At 38.7% G+C, this 23,200-nt stretch overlaps 1 protein-coding gene across 1 annotated transcript in view; it reads right to left on the bottom strand.

Annotated features, from left to right (window-relative positions):
• Window positions 1-403: 403 nt before the first annotated feature.
• Window positions 404-23,200, bottom strand: part of NINL (ninein like) — a 1,970,063-nt gene continuing 1,947,266 nt past the window's right edge. Inside the window, exons 23-24 of the mRNA XM_044057633.1 lie at window positions 21,067-21,180; window positions 404-1,322 (exon numbers count right to left, since the gene is read on the bottom strand). Coding sequence (XP_043913568.1) covers window positions 1,131-1,322; window positions 21,067-21,180 — 306 coding nt within the window. The 3' untranslated portion in view covers window positions 404-1,130. The remainder of the gene's footprint in view (window positions 1,323-21,066; window positions 21,181-23,200) is intronic.

The following is a 23,200-nucleotide window of genomic DNA, read 5'->3' as shown; positions in this document are numbered from 1 at the left end:
CAAAACACAACAATAAAAGCAATAATCACAATTAACCAGTAATTCAGAAAAAAAATAATTTTCGCAAAATAAGCATTTATTGCTTTGTGGAGGTAGCCTGGAAAGAGTCGATAAACTTATGACTGAACGCTTCATGTAAATAACTGATGCTGAAAGACAGTGCTCTCACCTTTTCTATAGAGTGCCATAATGCCATCCTTGGTATGAAAAAGTGACAGACCCCACTACAGGGACATCCGATGGCTTTGGTAGTCAGGCCAGAAGAAGACTTCATTATATTGCAGCAGTGAAACTTATGATGTAGATGAAATATAACGCATGAAATTATGCAGCAATATTTATTGCAGTGTAATTGTCTAACAGATTCATTTTAAGAAAAAGTAATAATGTCTGACACATTCAGTTTTGTAATAAAATATTTAATACAAATTTTATAAAAACACTTTAAATATAACAAACTATTACACTTCTTTACAGCAGTGCATTATCCAAAAAGGAGTGCTGTTTTATTGCAAATCTGTACAAATATTTACACAAATACCCTGTATATCAAAACTGTACAGTGTACACTTTGATTCCTATCTTATTTACAGTCTAATCATTTGCTAGATATGTTCCAATAATTTCAGTCAAAATAAATACTATGATTAACCTGAGATGGCATGTAAAACATCTCTCACTCAGTTATTTGTCAGCCTTTTTTAAGCACCATTTAATGACTTTTTGGTTTTGACTCACCTTTCAGCTACCACATTCATGCTGCTCAAAAATACAGGGTCACTATAGACCTCTTTCTGAAAAACAGCCTTCATATGGAATGCTACGTCCTTTACTGCTACATGAACAACAGAAACCATATTTTAGCAAAAAAAAGTCCTGATATTTTAACAAAAAAGAGTTTCCTGACCTTTTCTCTGAAGACTGCAGAAAACCATAACACTGCAAGAACATCTCAATATGCTATGAGCTCAAACAGAAAAAAAATTACAGTTCCACAGTCTTAATTTGGATAATTAAAAAAGAATCCTTTGCACTGGGGAAGATGTGGCATGTTCTGCAAAATCTCAAGTTTTCATAATAAATATTCCATTTTCAGCAATATAGTGGCAACCTTAATTGGAATGGTAAAGTCAAACTGCAAGGGATGTTGGAGCTACTCTGCAAAGTAACCTATTTAAAGCAGTGATTTTCTCCTCCAAAACAAAGTTCTTTTTCTCTGCACTTTTTTGCCTTTGTTCTGTAATTTGCAGAGCCTTCATCAGCTGTGCATTTTCCACATACAAATCCTTCAGCATTGTATCGGACTTGGCAATTTTAGTCAGCTGCAGAATGAGACATAAAACAGAATTGTCAAACAGCAGTAACATCTTTCTGAAATTGGTATCCTGCTTTTTCAGCAACAGCAGCATAAGCCTAGACTAGCCTGAGTGTGTAAAGAACAAATATACAAATGCATAAAACACATTCATAACATTTTCTTTTTTCGTGTGTGTATATATGCACGCACACATGTAGTGTGGGCTACCCACACCTTTGCCTGCTTTTCTAATTCTTCTTGATATTGCAAAAATGGTCTGTGCTTTTTGGTCAGTATGACCAAGGTGTGAATGCATGTGCCTCCTATGAAACAGTCAGTGGGTCCCTTAAGCCAGCTTCAAATTATCAATAAATTAACAAACATAGATGATCCTAACTAGCCAATGTATCACATTACTCTAAAAAGTAAACAGACAAGTCAAATTTTCAAATGACTGTGCTGATGCAAAACATTGGGCATTTATTACACTATCAAAACTAGCAGCCGTCTGCACTGCTGCGAGTAATCTATATCACATCATAGCTTCTTTACTAGATGCAAAACAAATGATTCTACTGTACATGCAAAAACTGCTTTATCAAATTGCCTGAACCAAGATAAACTAGTCAATTCAGTCACTTTTCAGTAAAACCAAAAGGATCAAAAACACTTCAATGAACCAGCAATCACTTTTTTTACATGGACGGCCAAGTGCCCAGCAATCCAAACTCCCATACAGGAAGGCTTTCAGGCTGTCAAACATTTTCTTCTGCTTTATGGATTTTATGAGGAAACATTTGCTATTTTTTTGGGTAAATTACTTACAAAGCTCCTTAGCACTACCTTGTTATCAAAATAAATGCTATTTACAACTTATGTGTATGGATATGGGGCCACATTTGTACCCATATATGTTGATCTAAACAGTATTTTGAGCAATAAATAACTTTTTCATGGCTAAAACAATATATATTTATGAAAAGGTACCCTGACAATTGTTGGATAGTGTGTGTGGAATCTTTGGATAATCCTAAAGATGCATGTCCTACTTAAACTCTAAATTACCTTAGAATACCTCTTACTTACTCTTTTGACTCATTTGGCAGTCACTTTTTAAATGTCTTGATTACCAAGCTTATAGATAGGTCCCTTACACCGAATGCCTTTCTGTATTCTATCCACTCTTCTGAGAAGACTGGTGCATTATACACCTGGCTGCACCCTACATCCCCCCCCCCCCCAGAACAGGCATACCCATCATCTGCTGCTAGATCAGTCAGTCATCTGAAATGTTAATCAATCCTGAGTCACCAGGGCCACAGTCAGGGCTTTACTATTCTGCACCACCGGAGCTGGCTAGCACTTTACAAGGGCAGACTACAGAAAACAGACACCTGAACAGATGGACAGAGGAGGTAAAGGAGGAACTGGCTGCTCTTAGGGAGGATAAAAGCACAAGGACCAGATGGGTTTCCTCCCAGAATCCTAAGATATCTGAGCACTGTGCTGGCAGATTCCCAGGACCAAGGTTTTCAAAAAATGATTGGTTAGTGCAGAAGTTCCAAAGGACGGAAGAAAAGCAACTGTATTACCATTTGTATAACAGTGAGAGGAGCAGAAGGAAATGAGGAATTTCAGGCATGTTAGCTTAAAATTGGCATGGAAAGCTAAAGAAAGCATCCTGAGGGCAAGGCTAACAGCATTTCTAGAGGATAACAGCCTTCAGAACAGCAATCAATAATGGACCATGGCCAGAAAGAACTCAAAATCAAACATGGTCCAGTGTTATACCTATTCAGTGTTTGGACACAGAGTGTTATGGTGACAAGGACAATGTCAGCAATAAGGGAAGTAACTACCAGGGGCCTGGGGTCTAACCAGCATTTTTCTATTGGACATATCTGAGGGGACAGCAAACACTATCACCATATTTGCTGATGACACAAACAGATGCAACAGTGGAGGAGGAGTTGGGCAGTCCAGCAAAGGATATGGAAAGGCTGAACAAGGAGGCCAAAACAGTTAGTTGAGGTTCAATGAAAAGAATTGCTAAGTACTGCATTTGGCCACAGCAACCCTGATATGAAGTACCAGGTGATAAAAGTGGAACTGATAACAAAACCAAAGGAAAATGATTGAAGAGTGCTGACTACATGACTGGATCACCAGAAACAGAATGAGAAGGCAGTGGCAGCAAACCTAATTTTAGGGGACTCCAGAAGCAACAAGCAACATTTCCACTGTATGGGGTCTTTGAAAGGCTCCACCTTCAATAATGCAAGCAGTTTTGAAGGACAGATAAAGGACATTGAGCTGTTGGAAGGAATTTAGAGGAAAGCTACCAGAAAACACAATGGGATGAAGGGGAATGAATATGACTAGAAGCTAGAAAAGCTATGGGGCTTGACGCAGTACACAAGATGTCAAGGAGACATGAAGGGGTTAATATGAACAGGAAAAGATAGAAGAGGCTGGAGCAGCAGAATGCGAGGACTAATTACTCACTGGATCTGTGAGAATACTTTTTCAGATAGTTGCAAACCAATGCAATGGACTAGCCGAAAGAGTGGTGAAGAGGGAAAACACAGAGGTATTCAAAAGGGGATGAGACAGGTGGCAATTGGGCAAAGAGAACAATAGAGCTGGGGAGGTGGAATATTAAGACACTTAAAAAGGCATTAAAAATACCTCCTTCTGGTCTAAAACTAAAGTAGTGTAGACTTAAAAGGAAATTTCACTGCATGGAGCTGTGATTTCTGCAAATGTAAAATAATATCTTACATTATTTATGTTATTTTTTCACATTCTTTTACTTATTTATACATTTTTTAATTGGAGCAGAGCATTAATCCCACTGAGCCAATTTCAGTATCAGCCCAGAATACAAATACACATGAAGTGGAAAAATAATTTATACATCAGCATGCTAAAAACAAAGAAATAGTTAATATCTAACAGAAAAAACAGTTAAGAAGGCAGTCAACAGAAAGCACTATGTGCAGTATTTAGATCAGTTAGAATAGTGGCATAATAGGAGTAACAAAAAAGATGCTACAGTGAAAATGATAGGCAGCGTGGGTCAGGAATTAGGTAGACTAGATTGTGACTGGAAGCAGGGCATTTACAAACAGCTTGTGCTTTGAGGTGTTCCTTCAAATGTGCCCAAAAGAGGGTTATTTAAAGAGGTTTTTAAAATTTAAGGGAAAAGCACTCCACAGCTTGGGTCCAAGAGTGAAAAAACAGTAATTAGAGCACTGAAGTTTAGTTTAGGTGCTTGCAATAAAGGCCCACAGTGGCTATGAGATCTAAGGTTATATGACAAAGCTGTCTAAGTAAGCTAGGGCAAAGAGAAAGGCCAGGGTTTTCTTTCAGGAGCTGGAAAAGGCAAAAACCAAGGAGTAGACTGGCTCACTGCTGAACTGGCAGCCAGTTAGCTTTGGCTAGTGTAAGATGGTGGTGGTCATACTTTGGGGGAAAGGTAATGAAGTGGCACATAGAGTTGGAAATTGGATGATGGTACAGCTTATTCTGGAGACAGATGATGCAAGAGGTAAGCAATAACTCAAAGTTGGGCTAGAAGAATCCTTTTGTCAACAGCATTTCTTGTTGGGTGGGAGAGAAAAAGTACAGTTTTGTACCTACCATAAATGTAGATGTCCGATAGATATGCAACTGCAGTCCTGACATATGGGTTGTCCTGCCTCAGGCAGCCCTTCAGTCGGCCAGATTCCAAAGTCTGGGTCCGGCGTCGGCCGATGTCACCTCCTCCCAGACGTCAGAGCGGATGGAGTATAAAGGCATCAGCCGACGCCATCTTCTTCAGTGTTTCTTGCCCCAGATGCCAGGTGCCCTCCAAGGAAGGCTAAATTTTGTGAATGGATAAACAGATAAAACCAGACATGCACAACAGTAATAAACAGATGCACCAATATATATATCCCCAGCTGATAGGTAAGGGGAGAAAGGACCCAAAAGGGGAAAAACAGAGGGGTAGCAGGGAGGGAAAAACTGACTGCAGTTGCATATCAATCGGTCATCTACATTTATGGTAGGTACAAAACTGTACTATGTCCTTCAAGAATGCAACTGCAGTCCTGACATATGGGTTGAATGCCATAGCCAAGCTGGGGGTGGTAGGACTAAGCAAGAGATGGTGTAGCTAGAAGGCCCTGCAGGACTGCCGAAGCAAAGCCTGCTCGGGATCTGGAGTATAATGGCAGGTTGTAGTGTTTGGTAAATGTATGCATGGAGCTCCATGTAGCAGCCTCTAGAATATCTTTTGTAGCCACTCCTCTTAGAAAAGCTGTGGATGTGGCCATAGCTCTGGTGGAGTGTGGTCTAATATTAGCTGGCACACTTTTTCCATGAAAAGAATAACAGAATCTGATGCAGTGTCCAATCCATTTTGAGATAGTTTGTTTGGTGACTGCTTTTCCTTGCACTCCAGCAGCATAGGCTACAAACAGTTGGTCAGACTTCCTGGTGGACTTTGTTCTGTCCAAGTAGTAGCGTAGTTGTCTGTGAATGTCTAAAGTATGCAGCAGCTTTTCCCCTTTATTTTGAGGGTTAGGAAAGAAAGTAGGCAGGTGAATTGCTTGGTGACACTCTGGATATCACCTTAGGCATGAATGAAGGATTGGTCCTAAGGGAAACTCCTGTCCTGATGAAAGATGAGAAAGGGAGGAACTGCCATGAGGGCCTGTATCTCCGAGACTCTTCTTGCTGAGGTGACTGCCAACAGGAAAACCGTTTTCCAAGAGAGAAATTGCATTTCTGAAGATGCTGCTGGTTCAAAAGGAGGAAGAGTTAATTTTTCCAAGACGTAATTGAGGTCCCATGCAGGAATTGGTAGCTTCCTTGGAGGTTTGATATTCTTTATGCCTCTTAGAAGCTGTCTTAGCAAGGGATGCGAAAACACAAGTGGATCACAGTTGTAATGTGCTGAGATAGCTGAAGCGTGGATTTTGATGGAAGAGTATGAGAGGCCACTGTGAAACATTTCTGCCAAGTATTCTAATATCTGAGGTATGTTCATCAATGATGCATCCTGGCCCTTGTTGACATTGCAGATGGTGAATCTCTTCCGTTTGGCCGAATAGTTTTTTCTGGTGGAAGGTCTGCGTGCCTCCAGCAAAATTTCCTGAACTTTTTCGGAGAGGTAGTCATGGGTCTGAGTCATGGAACTCTCCAAGCTGTCAGCTTTAAGGTTTGCAGGTTCTGATGAACAGTCTTGTAACTGTGTTGAGTCAGGAGCAGAGGCCATTGAGGCAAGGGCCATGGTTTGGTGTGAGTTATGCTCAGTAGTAGTGGATACCAGTGTTGCCTTGGCCAGTCTGGAGCTATCAAGATTCCTCTTGGTTGTTCTGCCTTGATCTTCAGTAACACCTTGGTGAGCAAAGGTAGAGGAGGGAATGCATAAATTGTTAGAGCATTCCAGCTGAAGGAAAGAGCATCCGTTCTCCAAGCTAGAGGATGGTGTATCCTTGTGCAGAACCTTTCCAGGTGATGACTGAGATGAGACGCAAAGAGGTCTAGGTCTGGTCTTCCCCATGCAGATGCTATTTGTGAGAAAATGCGTGGGTGTAGCATCCATTCGTGTGGATCCAGGAAATTTCTGCTCAACCTGTCTGCCAGGACATTGTCCTTGCCCGGAACAAACTGGGATTGCAAGTAGATGTTCAGTTTCAGGGACTTTTCCCAAAGAATCATTGCTAGTCTGCAGAGGGGGTAGGAATGAGTGCCCCCTTGTTTGTTTATGTACCACATGACAGTGGTGTTGTCTGTCCTTATTAGCAGATGACCTTGTTGAAGAGATTTTCCAAAGGCTTCTATTGCATGCATCACTGCCAACATCTCTTTTTGATTTATGTGCTGATGCATCTCCATGGGAGTCCATTGCCCTTGAATGCATCTGCCGTCCATGTCCGCCCCCCATCCATGGTCTGAGGCGTCTGTTGTAATAGTTTGACTTGTTGGAAGTTTGTTGAAAAGCATGCCTTCATTTAAGTGACTTGCTTGAGCCCACCACAAAAATTCCCTTTGCAGGCATGGTATGAGTGGTATTATGTCTTCTAGGTTGTGGCTGTGTTGCGACCACAAGCTTTTTAGGTACCATTGCAGCTTTCTCATGTGTAGTCTTGCCAGAGGGATTAGAAGAATGCAAGATGCCATGAACCCCAGGGCCTGCAGGGTCTTCCTTGCGGTCAGGTGGGTTAACTTTGCTAGGCCTTTGAAGTAAGCTGTTAAATGCTCTTGTTTCTCCTCTGTGAGGAAAGCCATTTGTAGCTGTGTGTCCAGTTTTGCTCCTAGAAATATAATCTCTTGGGATGGCAGTAATCTTGATTTTTGAATGTTGACTGTGTACCCCAAAGCCTGCAGCAATTGAATGACGTAATCCAAGTGTTTTATCAAGGTATGTTTGCTGTCTGCTTGTATTAGGCAGTCGTCCAGGTAAGGGTATATTTGAATCCCCTGGAGTCTGCAATGTGCCACTACTGATGCCAGGCATTTCGTGAATACTCTGGGCGCAGTAGATAAGCCAAACGGCAATGCTGAGAATTGATAGTGCTCTGTTCCTGCAAGAAATCTGAGGTATCTTCTGCAACTGTGTCTGATAGGGACATGCAGGTATGCCTCCTTGAGGTCCAGAGTAACCAGCCAAGACCCCTTGCCCAGCATGGGAAGAAGTTGCTGTAACGTCAGCATCTTGAATTTTGGCACCATGAGAGAAGTATTTAGAACGGACAAGTCCAATATAGACCTCCATTGTTTTTCTTTTCTTGGAACAAGGAACAGTCTTGAATAAAATCCCTGGCCTTGTTCCTGAGGAGGAACCTTCTCTATTGCTTTTATTTGTAACAGCTTTGAGACTTCTATGAGTGCCTCTGCCCTTTGACTTTGTGGCAGGTTTGGCATGCCTTGTCAAGTTGATAAGGTATGGAAGTGGAACCTGTAACCTCTGTCTATTATGTCCAGAATCCAATTGTCCTTTATTATAATATGCCAGTTTTTTGAGAATAGAGATAATATTCCGCCTAGAGGTGTTTCTCTCTGAGCCTTGGTAGGTGGAATGAAAGGTAAGTCATTGTGATTGTCCCTGTGATGCAGGTGAACTACCTGTGCCACTTTTCTGATTTTGTGGTTGCCATTGGCGTCCCCTGTAGGAGCCTCGGTTTTGCCCTCTACCTCGTGCACGCCTGTTCTTTCCCCTTTGAAACTTGTCAGAGTCTGGAAAGGACCAATTCTTTGAAGGCCAATTCCTGCTGAACCTTGGTGGCTGAACCTGGAGGAAATCCTTTACTCTCTGTACTGATTTTGCCTTCTCCTCAATAGATTTTAACACATCCTGAGCATTAGCACCAAAAAGCTTCTGTTTATCCAGAGGTGTGTCCAGGAGCTTTACTTTAACATGATCTGGCAGTGGCTGTTCTTTCAACCAAGCATGTCTATGGATAACAGCCCCTGTCATAGCTGCCCTACATGAAGCCTCCAATGCATTTTAACCACACTGTAGAAAATGATTACTAACCTGCTGGGTATTATGGACCAAATCCTGCAATGCCTTTCTATCTATAGGCTCAGGAGAGGCTATCTTTTTCTGCAAATCATCCAGTAAATAATCCTGGTACTGAAACATATGAAAAAGGCAGTTAAGTGACCTCATGGCAAGGGTGGAAGAGGTATAAACTTTTTTACCCCATCTCTCCAGGGAACTTGCTTCCCTGTCAGCTGGCTGAGGATTCTTGGCTGAGGAGGTAGCCACTCCTTTGGGGCCCTGTGAAATAGTTTCTAGATCCACAGAGTGGGCCTTAAAGAGATGCTTGTGAGTGTCAGGGACCCTGTAATATCTGTCTGGCTTGACAGGAGCAGGAGGGAGAGAATCAGGGGAAGCACTGGAGTCGGAGAAAACATCATCCAGGACATCCAAAACTGGAGGGATAGCTAAAGGTCTGTGCTGGGGTAACTTAAGGAAGGTACGTAGCCTTTTCCTAGAATCAGAAAATTCTGACCCTGCCACTTAAAATGTTCCCTCATGGAGTGGAGGACCTCACCGAAAGAAAAATCCTCTGGAGGAGAGGCAGAGGGAATAGATTCCTCAGCATCAGAGTCCTCATAGGCCTGGAAGGATTCTTCTTGGGTATCTGAATGCTCTGAATCCCCAGAGGCTTCATCTGAAAAGAGGTTATCTGCCTGCTCCATTCTAGGCCTTTTTTCTGCAGGCGGCTGAGAACCTCTGTCTGGGTGAGGCTGAAACCCCCTGATAAGAGAGATAAGATCTGCAGCCAGAGACATGATTTGTCTGTCAGAAGAAGGGGCCTGAAGTAGGTTTAGGATGGGCCTTGGCCTGGTTGGCGGCCATAGCACGTGCAAAGGCCTTGATTGACATGGATACAGGAGGCCTAGCTGCCCCACGTGCAGGGGTAACCTTGTCCACGGGAATGGAGTTGGGTAGATCCAGAACTTCGGTTTCCGGAGGAAAATCAACAACCGGCACCGGTGTAGTCTCAGAGACCGAGGGATGAGTTAACATGGTGTCGTCGGCCTGGAGCGGTTGAACTACTGCTTCCAAAGGGACCGAAGCACTCGCGGAGGGCTTAGGCGTTATATCAGTGGAAGACGCGGGCCGAAGATGTCGGTCCCGGTCCTTTCGTTTTTTGGTAGTTTGTGCTGTCGGTTGTTCCGATGGCATTGTTGTAAGCGTAGGATTCGCCAAAAAAGTCTTCAGCAAACTCTGCCCAGCGCCTGAGAGTGCGCTTATTAAAGCAAGCACAGGCCGAGACATCGTGGTCTGGGCCCAGGCAAGGGAGGCAGTAAGAATGGAAGTCCTTATGAGGTATTTGTTTACCACAAGACAAACAATTATTAACTTTCTCAATTTGTTCTGACATCGGCTGAGGCAAGAAAAAATGTTCCCCAACGGGGTACTTAGCTTTTAGATGAGTTCGGTAACTGAAAATACAGGAGCTGACCGACCGGCACTTGCGAACTGCTTCTGCTTCGGGCACCGCGTGGCAAGAAAGACTGAAGAAGATGGCGTCGGCTGATGCCTTTATACCCCAGCCGCTCTGACGTCGGGGAGGAGGCGACATCGGCCGATGCCGGACCCAGACTTTGGAATCTGGCCGACCAAAGGGCTGCCTAAGGCAGGACAACCCATATGTCAGGACTGCAGTTGCATTCTTGAAGGACATCAGGAGATTTTGTTGGCCCAGAAGTTTTTATATTTTTCCAAGTTAAGTGAGGGCCCAAGCCACAGTCCTAATTGCAGGAAGATATTAACCTGCTCAATGCATTGTAAAGATAGTCAAGAATAAGAAGTGAGATGGGATTCTTTTGCCTTTTAGTGAAGGTTCTGAACAGCACAGTTTTACTTTTTGAGGAGTTAAGTAACAGTTATTTTTGGTACTGAGCCAGTTAACGAGGAAGAGGAATTATGTTGTGATGTTGGAGAAGGAAACAAAACTGTGTCATCAGTATACAGTAAGATCTGAAGTTGAGGAAGGTTGATTGTATGGTTATGCAAAAAAATGGAGAAAAGAAGAGGGCCCAATATGGAGCCTTGAGGGATTCCATGAAGTAAGGGAGTGGTGGCTGATGTACTGTTGTTAAAACTTGTTAGCTGGATTGGTAATTTTGGAAGCAGGGAATATCGTCAGGGCTAACCCCAATGTCAGTCAGGTGGTTAAAATAGAATTGGATGGTCACCAGGACAAAGGCTCTATAAATATGGCTCCAGTAAGGAGGCCTTTGTCCATAGCTAAAGGGGTGTGATCAGTGAAGGTCCAAAGTGTAATGAAAGTGCTGTGGCTGGACCAGAAACCGAGATGCTTAGAAGACAGAAGGCAGTACTAACTTGCGTAGTTTAGTTTGACAGTAGATTACAGACCAGTTTTTCTAAGATTTTTCCAAGGCTGGGAAGGATGCAGATTGGGCAGTAATCACAGGGTAGGTTGTGGTTGGATATTTCGGGGAGAGGTATGATTTTTGGTGTTTTACATATATTAAGTATACAGTTTTGAACTAAACTAAGGTTGTACAGTCTATAAAAAGCAGAGATAATGTCCTTGGGTGGCCTAATAGTTAAGGTGTTAGCCTTACAAACACACGGTGCAGAGTTTGAGTCTCACAAGGGAAAATTGGCTAGGCTTAAAATGGCTTGCAAGGGCAGTTAGCTTAATACTAATCTATGAATCTATAAGAAATACGGAAATCAAGAAAAGCTACAAATGGAAAGGTTTACGGAAGAATTAAATATGCCAAGGTTAGAGGCAGATGAGGCTCAATTACTAATGGTTAGGATAGGAGGAAATGAGAAAATTGTGATCTATAACCAATCTACAGGAAAGTCCTCAGGAATAGATGGTATTCATGTGGAAGTTTAGAAGCTAGGAGGGAAAAAATTGACAAAGATCTGGAAGGTTTTGTTTAATAGTATTTTAAGAGGAGAAGTACCAACATCCTGGAAGAAAGCAGTGGTGCTGTAATACATAAATAGGGTAAAGATCCATCAGATCCAGCTTCATATGGGCACATTTCAATACTAAACCAAGATTATAAAGTGCTCATGTCTACAATGGTGAAAAGAATGGCAAAAGTGATATCAAAATTGTTAGACATTATCTACGTGGTTTGTGGAGGGGAGGCAAACATCTGACAACATTAACAGAACATTGATGATCCAGAGGGAAGCAGGATGTAAGAAAATACCACTGTTGTTGGTGGGTCTTGATGCAGAGAAAACATTTTTCAGAGTAAGCTGGGACTTCATGAGCAGTTCAATGCATGCATTTGCATTTCCTGAAAAATTATAAGGTTGATTGGGAGGATATATGAGAGACTGGAGGTGAACATAAAAGTGGGCAGGGTCCTATCTGATAACTTCTGCTTGAGCACAGGAACCAGGCAGGGGTGTCCTCTTTCCCCTTTGCTATTTGCATTATATTTAGAATCATTGGTAAAGAAAATGAGGGACTCAGAAATTCAAGGATATAATTGGTACAGTAGTCAAGAAAAGATGGCAGATGATATTATTTTATACCTGAAATAGAAACAAGGTGTAGTGTTCGAATAAAACCAGTAATCCAGAAAACGAACACTGCAGAGCCAAGAGAAACACCAACATCCACGACCATATAAATCCAAATAGTTTATTGTGACTAGACCAAAACGAACAGCAGCAGCAATTTATAGACCAAAACGAACAGCAGCAGCAATGTATTAACGCTTTTCCACACCAATATACGCGTTTTCGTCCCTTGTAATAGGACTTCCTCAGATAACATTAATTAAAATCATTATCATTATATACATTAGCTCAAGGCCAATTAACCAATGAATTCATATGCATTCTATTCAAATGGGCCTATCTAATCTTTCTTAAAAAACTCATTAATATTCATGTGTCTTTTAATATTCGTATATATCTTCTTAAACGTGAACATTTCATTTTATTTAATCCATAAAAGACATACTTAATTTAAAATTCTTACTTAACTTTATAAAGTTATATTTTATATTGTGTGAAACTAATAAAAATAGTGAAAAAGAAGAACTGAATGTGATGAAATCAGTATATACAAACAATGGTATTAGGACCCCATCTAGTGTATGACCATGTTACTACATTACTAAGAACATTTATTTAAATAAATAACCAATATAATCTATTACAACATGTTAAATATAAAATTTGATGACCATTAAAATTAGTCATTAAAAAATTCATTAAGAATAAATATTCAAGTTATTAAAAATATTAAAAATATTAAATATGTTAAATATGTTAAAATCACTAATTGCTTGTACCACATGTTTCATTAGATGAAACACTAATTCTGAATTGAAAATTGTATCATATCTTATTAGCTCTTAATTTTAATAGTGGTCCAGGACGATCATTTAAACGAAAAAGGGAGCTCATGGGCAACTTTCAAGAAGTCGGCGACCTTGGAGAAATTGAAGGGACCAACTTCAATCCTATGCGTACACCTAGGATTCTTGATTCGGAAGCAGAAAGGGTTGATTTGAGTAGTGACAATATAATGGACAAAGGCGCTCGACCTAAATCCTTGGTAGCGCCAAAAGGTACTGTTTTTTTGAATATGAGAACCACTAATGAGTGGTTAAGAAGAGATTTTTTGTTCAATACGGACAGTAATAATAAAAATAATGGACGCATTGATGGTAATTCTTATGTTGTGAAACTTGATAAACTACACAAGTTAATGTTACAATATAGAACTTTTAGCATAGAAAATGCTTATTTAAAGGAATGTTTAGCCATAGAAATAGTGCCTAAAGGGCTTAGGGTATATAAATACCCAAATAATGTACAGATTGGTTCACAGTTTCACGAAAGTTTGGTAAAAGCGTTTAATAAATGTGGACTGGAGATAGTCCAATTGATTATAGAGGAAAATGATAGGAAACAGAATGCTTTAGCTAAAGAAATAAAAGAACTGGATTTGTGTATTAAAAATGATTTAATATTTAGTATTCAGGAAGAGAAGGAAAAATATTACAAAATAAGAAGAGATATTGATATGAAATGTGATGAAATGATAAAGCGAAAGATGGGGAAATTGAATAGGGACATTCAGGAGTATGTTAACCATATTAGTTATCCGAAACCTGCACAATTTAAAATAGACAACAAAGTTTTTAATAATAAATGGGGTAATAAAGAAAGGGACATAAGGGAGAGAGAGGAAGTTTGGAATTATGATGAAGAATTCCCACCTTTGGGGGAAAATATACAAGAGTATCAACCGCCACAATATAGGAGAGGAAATTTTCGAGGAAGGGTGGGAGAAGAGGGAGGGGGAGATTTTTTTAAATACCCCAGTCCCTAATAGGAATGTACTTGTACCACAAGATATTATTGTTGAGAACGTTAAGAATTCATATGAAGGATTTACTATTTATAATTTTAGTAATATGACCCTGACTAAGGAACATTTTAGTCTTTTGAGTAAAGGTTTAAAATTTATTCCAATTAACAAGGGGGACGCAACTAGAACTATATTAGATGTAAAGTTATTTGTTAGGAAAATTAATTTAACAATCCTAGCATCCAGAGCAGGATTCAAAAGAAATAATGGTGAAGGGTCTGAGCTAGTAAGAAGATCTACGTTCAACCCGCCATTAATACCTCAACTTAAAAATTTTGAAGCTGTACTGGAAAAAGAAGTAAGAAAAGTAGACGAAAGAAGAAGGTATGGTCATAAATATAATTTAAACAAAAAAGAATATAACGTGTTGAATGACTTAATGAATAACCAGGTAGTGAGAATAATGAAACCAGATAAGGGAGGGGGAATTGTAATTATGGATAAAATAATATATGAAGCAAAAATGAACACTATTCTACAGGATGAAAATAAGTATACAGTGGTTTCAAAGAATGAGATGCAAGTAGCTTATAAAAGAATAGACTTAATTTTACAAGATTTGGTTTTAGAGAATGTAATTGACAACAAGACCTTAAAATATTTAGAAGTGAGGAATCCAAGGGTAGCAACTATGTTTGGCATACCCAAAATTCATAAGAAGCAAGATGATCCCCCCCTTAGACCCATAGTAACAGCGGAGGGTGCTAAAACTGTCCCTTTAGCTAAATATGTAGATTCTAAAGCTAAACACATATGGGTAAACAACAAAATAATTTTAAAGGACTCCTGGGACTTTCTTAGGGAACTCACACCTGAGGTATATAAAGATGATTTAATGTTCGTTACTATCGATATAATCGATTTATTTTCCAGTATCCCACACAAAGAAGGTATGGATTATTTTGAAGAAAGCATATTTTTTGATCAAAATATGACACGAAGAAAAAATTCCTACTGTCACACTCATGGACACCATATTAAAATATAATTTTCTAATTTTTAATGGTGAATATTACCAACAAAGAACTGGGGTGTCCATGGGAGCGGCGTGTGCTCCTACGTTTGCTAATATAGTCCTTTCTAAATGGGAAGAAAAATTTGTTATTAATTCGAATTTTAAAAAATATTGGATAATGTATCATAGGTTTTTAGATGATATAGTGATTTTTTGGATTGGAGGACGGGACAAATTTTTGGAGTTTTTTGAATATATCAGCTCCACCACAAATTTTCTAAAATTCACATATGTCATAAATTCAGACATTTTAAATTATCTGGATGTGGAAGTATACAAGATGGATCACAAGTTTGAAACTAAAGTGTATAGAAAAGTAACATATTGTAACTCCTTCTTACACTACGACAGCTCCCACCCCTTACATTGTAAGAAAAACATAGTCAAAGGACAGTTTGTAAGGGGATCTAGGATGACAAGTAGGGAGACTGATTTTAAGGAAGAATGTAATAAGTTGGAAATTATGTTTCTAGAGAGGGGCTATCCTAAGGAATTTGTTAGAGATATAAGGAAGGAGGTAGAAACTGGTAGGAAGGATAGGTTTCAACCCATTAAGGGACAGGAAGAAATTAGGGATATGGACAAAGAAGTCATTTGTGGGGATAACATCACAGAAATATTCCAGAAAAGGTTAGTGGTGGAATTTAATTCCTTTAATCAAAACATTAAAAGTATTTTATTAAGGGAATGGGAAAAATTTACTTCCTTTTCAGATATGGAAGAAATTAAAACTATCCAACCTAAAGTTGTTTTTAGTAATTCACCAAACCTAAGAAACATGATGGAAAGAAAAGGAAGTGACAGGAGAATAGTAAGTAACAGGAGGATGGGCACCTTCAAATGCGGAAGATGCCAACAATGCCCCTATATTATGAACAAGGAAGAAGTATATATAGAAAGTAGGAAAAGAAGGATAGGAAGTAAATGTTTTTCCAATTGTGACACTCAAGGAGTTGTCTACCTAGCGTATTGTATAAAATGTTATTCATTTTATATAGGTAAAACCGAAAGGGCTTTAAAAAAGCGAATTTACGAACATATGTATGATATTTCTAAAGCAAGGGAGACAAATGCACTGTATAAGCACTTTAAAAATTGTAGTGGAGCTAGATTTGTATTTTTTGTAATAGAACAAATAAAATCGGACATTAGAGGTGGTCCATGGGAGGAGATTCTAGAAAGTAGGGAATTATGGTGGCAGGTTAACCTTGATGCTGGTAGAAAACCTGGGCTTAATGAATTTCTTTCCATTGGACCACTATTAAAGTTAAGAGCTAATAAGATATGATACAATTTTCAATTCAGAAGTAGTGTTTCATCTAATAAAACATGAGGTACAAGCAATTAGTGATTTTAATATATTTAATATTTTTAATATTTGAATATTTATTCTTATTGAATATTAATTTTTAATGACTAATTTTAGTGGTCATCAATTTTATATTTAATACATATGTTGTAACAGATTATATTGGTTATTTAAATAAATGTTCTTAGTAATGTAGTAATATGGTCATACACTAGATGGGGTCCTAATACCATTGTTTGTATATACTGATTTCATCACATTCAGTTCTTCTTCTTTTTTATTAGTTTTTATTATTTTTATTAGTTTATACAATACAAAACATAACTTTACAAATTTAAGTAAGAATTTTAAATTAAGTATGTCTTTTATGGATTAAATAAAATGAAATGTTCACGTTTATTAAGATGTACATGAATATCATGAATATTAAAAGACACATGAATATTAATGAGTTTTTTAAGAAAGATTAGATAGGCCCATTTGAATAGAATGCATATGAATTCATTGGTTAATTGGCCTTGAGCTAATGTATATAATGATAATGATTTTAATTAATGTTATCTGAGGAAGTCCTATCACAAGGGACAAAAACGCGTATATTGGTGTGAAAAAGCGTTAATACATTGCTGCTGCTGTTCGTTTTGGTCTATAAATTGCTGTTGCTGTTCGTTTTGGTCTAGTCACAATAAACTATTTGGATTTATATGGTCGTGGATGTTGGTGTTTCTCTTGGCTCTTCAGTGTTCGTTTTCTGGATTACTATTATTTTATACCTGACAAAACCAGAAAGAGACATTACAGTGTTGTGAAACATTTTGAGACAGTTTCAGATCTTTTTGGAATACAAAACAAAGGTAATAGCGGTAAATTACATACCCACACATGAACTGGCTCAGCGATATCATATTTATGCGGACAAGATAAAACAAAGTATTTAGGAGCATGGATTAAAAATAATTCTGGTATGGCAGCTAAGGATCTAAAAACATTATTGTCACAGAAAAAAACGGAAGTTTTCCTCAGAAAAATAAAACTGCTGAAGGCTTCTCCCAGAAGGGGACTTATCTGCCAACCTTGAAGGAACGTTAGCCGACCATCATTTCCACAAAGCCCACAGGAGTGCACTTTGGCATGAAAAAAAAAAAACACTGATGCTTTTGGCACTGTGTTTTATGTTTTATAAGGAGCTCTATTGAAAATCCTGGTGGTGAGAGTAAGCGGAAGGTGTCTTTTAGCTTTCATAAGCTGGCCAGTTGATCATATCCTTGGCACGATATAACCTCAAATAGCTTAGGCTACTGCAACAGTATTCTAATGTTGATCATCACTTTGAGACAGTTTCAAGTCTTCTGAGGATATAAAATAAAGGTTATAGTGGTAAAGTAAGTACCCACACGTACAATGTCCATAACTATGGAGATGTAAAAAGATGAAGTATTTAGGTGTATGGATTAAATAGCATTCTGTTATGACAGCTAAGAATATGTAGGAAAAGACTGGATAATACGCATATTGAGGAAATGGAAAATCTTGATTATGGTATGCATAGTAAAACACAAGCAGCAAAGTTGTTTTAGTCCCTTTAGTCATATACAGGTAAGGCACATTTTTATCAACCAGAGTAGAAGATGTAGATGGCAATTAAAATGGTTGATGGAATTTATTTGGGAGTGTAAGAGTTAAATGGAATAACATGATTCTCCTCTCAGAGCAAGGTCGTATAGGGTTACTTTATATGAAGGGTTACTTTAAAGCTTAGCAGTTAAAGCTCATTAATACAACTCAAGCAGAGAGTTATATAAATCAGAGTGGAAAACTTTTATGATGAAATGGAGATGATCAACAGATGGAAACAAAGGTTTTGGATTCTGGTCCATAAGGACAGTAACAACCATATAAAACATTATAATCATAAAGTAGCAGAACTTATTCTGAGAAGTAAGCCTCTACCAGAATGGAGAAAGGAGAGTTTATTTACCATTAGGGATGTCTGCAAGTAGGTGTATAGAAAACAGGCAAGAGGGGGCTGGAATTTACTGCAGGAATTAGCAAAATAATCAAGATATCGAAGCAAATAAGTTGGGAGAGAAAGGTAAAAGAGTGGGACGAGGAGAAGTAGGGGTCTGGATTGCAGGTCACTGCCTTCTCTATTAGGAACTGACAAGTGTATAAGCAAAGAGAATGCCCAGCTGTGGAAGAGTGTTTAGCTGAGTCTAGAACAAAAATACTGTTAAAAAATGACAATTAGTAGAGTGTATAAAATATTGCATGATAACTATAAGAAGCAATCAAAGGAGGTTAAAAGGTTTGGGAAGAGAAAAAAGGCAATTTAAAAAGGAACAACCGGAAGAAATCTGTAAGGCTCCGAAGTAAGCAACAAAGTCTAGGAGGTTTATGATTCTTGTGTCAAAGTGTTTGCCTAGTTTTTTTTTTTTTTTTTACCCCAAGCAGACTTCAGAGGAGTTTTCCTCGGGTAAAAAGCAAATGTTGGAAATGCAACAGGGAAGACAGAAGTCACTGAAAAGTTATTTTTGAGAATGTAATAAGCTGGCGTATTTTAAAAATTCTCAGCGGAGTACAATGTCAGAAATGTTGGGGAAACAAATGGTAGTAACTAAGGAAATTATTATTTTGAGCTGAGATACAGGATACGACCTGTCTGGAAAAAATAAGGTCTTACTACGTTTAACACAACTGGCTTCCAAAAAAGACAGTTACTAGAAAATGGAAATCAAAATCTACACCAAACATAACAGAAGATTTGAATGTTATAAATGGCATAAAAGAACTGGAGTTGGGATCTTTAGAAAAGCGAAAGAGCAAATTTCTCTGAAATAAATAGCATTTGTAGGAACAATACATGCAGAATAATGTTCAGAAAAAGAAGTGAGATTTAACAGAAGTCGGGAATTGAGTAATTTATGTCATGCTGGAGTGAATGAAAATTCTTAAAAATAAACAGTGTATACTACATGACAATTATAAAGGAAACTTATCACAATTTGTTTTCTATTAATATTTGTGAACTCATGCTGCAGTACAAAATATGATGACTTAAGAATGATGTTTAAAAAAGGGAGGAAAAACCTCTGAGCCTCTGCCACTATTTGTAATGCCTACAGTCATTTGATTCAGCAACTCATTCTTCATGCCATTTGACTTTAGCCACCTACACTCAAAAGCCATCTGGGTACTTCTTTCCACCTTTCCCCTGGTCGACTCCACACATCTCAAGTTCTTTACTGGTGGCTTTACAAATAAAGCAATCAGGCTCAAGCACCACATAACTCCTTATCTACTGTTACCAGTACTCAGTGTTTCCAGAGGTCACATTTTAGGTTGTTACTGAAAATGGAGTAGAATGGTGTGAACTTTCCAAAGAAAGAACTTTAGATAAAGGACAAAAAAAATCAGATTACATCTCACTTCCTTAAATCATTGCTGGTATAATGACATGGTTTGGCATCCACTGATACATCCAGTCCTCAGGCAGGCCTATTCAGAAAAACACATCTTGCTCTTCACAGACACAGCTCACCCTCCACTGGCATCTGACTGAACAGTCCCTCTTGGTTTCCCATTGGTTACTACAAGTTATCTCTGGTTTCCTATTGGTGCACCCGTACAGCAAGTGGCATTCGGGCACAAGTCCCTGACATCAGTAAACATCTCAATGGGCAGCTGCACAGTCACTACCTCATTTCTAATTGGTCGCTACTTTCCATATCAAGAGCACCCACTATTCCCCAATGCCAAATAAAAGTTTTCTAATTAAAATGGCAAGGCACACTACTCTTTCTATTAAAGAAAAAGAGGGTTGCATTTAAAAATGCAGGAAATGTGACAATATATTAATTAGAATTGCATTTAATAAAAACAACATAATAAAGCAGTGGGTATTCATTAACAGCTGAACACAGCTCTTGCCTACAGTTATCAAAGGGAGGCCCAGAGGTGGTAGCTGTATTGAAGACAAGTGGAAACCTGCAATAAAGGCATGGTATCCAGTTCTGGACTTCATATGCGTTAAAAAAAAAAAAACAGCCAGCTTAATTTTTCCTTATCAGGTACCGTGGCTCATGAGGCATTATGAATGGTGTTAGACCCTGACATCACTCTCTCTCATATAGCAACAATAACAGAGAAATGTTTGGAAAAATCCAGGAGGAGTTATCTACGGATTTCACTGGTCCATTTGAACACTCCTAGTCTACTGGGGAATTCTGGGTATGTTATTGTGATTACAGTTTTATTGTTACCTAAAGTTCAAGGTTGTCAGCACTTCTGGTACACTTGGGCTGAGGAAGACTGCATGAACAGACAAAAGTTTTTATAATTTTTTAATAAAGACTGCAGCATTGCTTTCATTATGTTTCAGTTCATAATTTACATTTGGTACAAGTATATCATACCTAGGCTTATACTGTGTAGGTTTTCTTCTTGGGTCTCTCCTGTAACTGAATAACAGGACCAGTCTGGTTAACAAACATAGAAAACAAAAGCAAATGCTGGAAATACTCCAGAGAAATGACAAGTCAATGGGCACTACTTATACCTGTTCTTTAAGCTGAACAACCTTCTCCTGCAGCATTACATGCAAAATTTTCAAATTACTTTCCAAATCCTCTATTATCTTCTCCTTCTTCTGGACAGTTTGTTCACATTCTTCCTACAATAAGAAACAAAACAAACAGTATCATCAAAGGTGAAACATGGAAGCTACAGTATGGCATTCATTTCACCAACTATAATAAAAAAGGATACACTTTTTCTTATTAGCTTTGTTGCTAGACAAACGTTTTTAACGCACCTGCATCTCATTTTACCCCCATTACACCAGGTGGCAGGGCATTTAGTGCTCTCTTTTCAAATACTACTCAGGAGCTAGAGTCTGTAGAATGACTATCCTCATTCTGTAACCTATTTCTCTCTCCTAGACACAGTCATGCAATGCAAGACTGTAAAGTTCTTGTGTAGTAGTCAGAACAACAGTAAATGTACAAATCCATGCACACCTTCATTATTCTTTATAGACACTTGCCTTACTGTCCTTGTTTGGAGGCTGATCCTTACCAAGCTATCTAGTGAGCAAGTACATCCTATAATCTGATTGTTGGGTGAGTTTGGCAGTCAATGTTTGGCAAAGACTGCTAGACAAGGCCAGTCTCAAGATGAACAATTTTCAGGGCAGAAACCATCGGGGGGAAAAAAAATTAAAATTCAAACAGATATGACGTACGGACCTTCCACCTCTGGTCCATGAAATATTAACACACTTCTTTAGGTCAATGTCTGTCATTAACTCCAGCAAAGGTGACAAGCAGAGATGTCTCATATACCATTTAGCATGTGAGCATTGTGACCACACTATACTAGAGTAATGCATCTTAGTCAAAACACACTGCACAAAAGCAAAAAACGCAATTAATTATAATAAAAGGCATCACTTCATAATAACATAAAGCCTACTACTGTGCAAAAGATTTAAATCCACCTTGGCTTGCCGAACATCTCCGCTATCTTTCTGCAGACAGTTAAAGAGACGGTTACTAAGCTGCTGCTGCTATGTTCAATAAGACTGCTTAAAGCTGCTAAGGGAAAATGGTAAAAGGGGTGCACACAGAGACAGAAACACTGGGGAAATCAGATGATGAAGCAAACTAAAGCAAGGGATTAAAAGAAGACTTCAATAATAGTAAAGAAAGACATTGACAAACTTTTAGATTGGAATGTGAATGGCCTCACTGAAATGTCAAAGTTAAACAAAATTCTAGGCTACGCATGAGAATTGGGGACACAAGTTATGATGCAACAGAAAACACACTTAGAAAAAGCAGAACATGAAGAGTTAATAAAAAAGGGAATTTAGAGAAAGATACCACTCTGAGGTCATGGAAGAAAGAAGAGGAGGGGTAATCATTTTAATAACATGGGGCGCCCCTTAACAACAGAATAGAAGATAGATGCAAAAAGCAGGTGCATATTGATCAGAAGTTACCAGTGGGAGAACAGAGTAACAGCAGCAAACTCCCATCAAAAATAAAGCTAGAGTAAATTAAAGCAGATTTTGGAGGAAACAATAGAATTTCACCAAGGAATTATAATAGTGGGAGACTGGAACCTGTTTAAGGCAGTGGGATACGTGAGGCTATAGCAGTCACCTCAGAGGGGAAATGATTTGCCAGTTATAGTTATTTAAAAATAAATGGGTTAAAGAACATAGGGGAAACCAAGGGAGTAGAAAGAAGATTTAGGCATCTTTCAAGAAAATATGGAAGTAGGGAGATGCTAGGTAGAATTTATGTAACAAAAGAGCATAAGTGAAATTACGTTAAGAACTTAAAATAACAGTAGATGTCCTGCTTATCACTGTTACAGTATTCCTTACTATAGGTATATCCTACCAAGGGCAGACACACATGCAAGCCAGCATACCAAGGCTTGGGCCCGTCCATGCACCATACAGACATACACCCTACCCCCAATACTGTGAGGTATATAAGTGAAACAGAAGCAAAGTCCCAAGAACTGAATTGCCCCTGACAGGAGCTGGAGACAAGGAACGCAAAAGATCATGGTACATCTACATCCAGAAAGGACAAGAAGTCCACTTGGCCAGAGCAGAAAAGTGAAGAGAAGAAGGAATCAACAGGAAGGAGGAGGGAGAGACGGAATACTGCAAAAGTGAT

This window comes from Protopterus annectens, chromosome 1.part2 (genome assembly GCF_019279795.1).
Source record: "Protopterus annectens isolate FY-2018-M chromosome 1.part2, PAN1.0, whole genome shotgun sequence".
Taxonomy (NCBI): Eukaryota; Metazoa; Chordata; order Ceratodontiformes; family Protopteridae; genus Protopterus; species Protopterus annectens.
The sequence above is the reverse complement of the archived record's forward strand: the minus strand, read 5'-3'. Positions and strand labels throughout refer to the sequence as shown.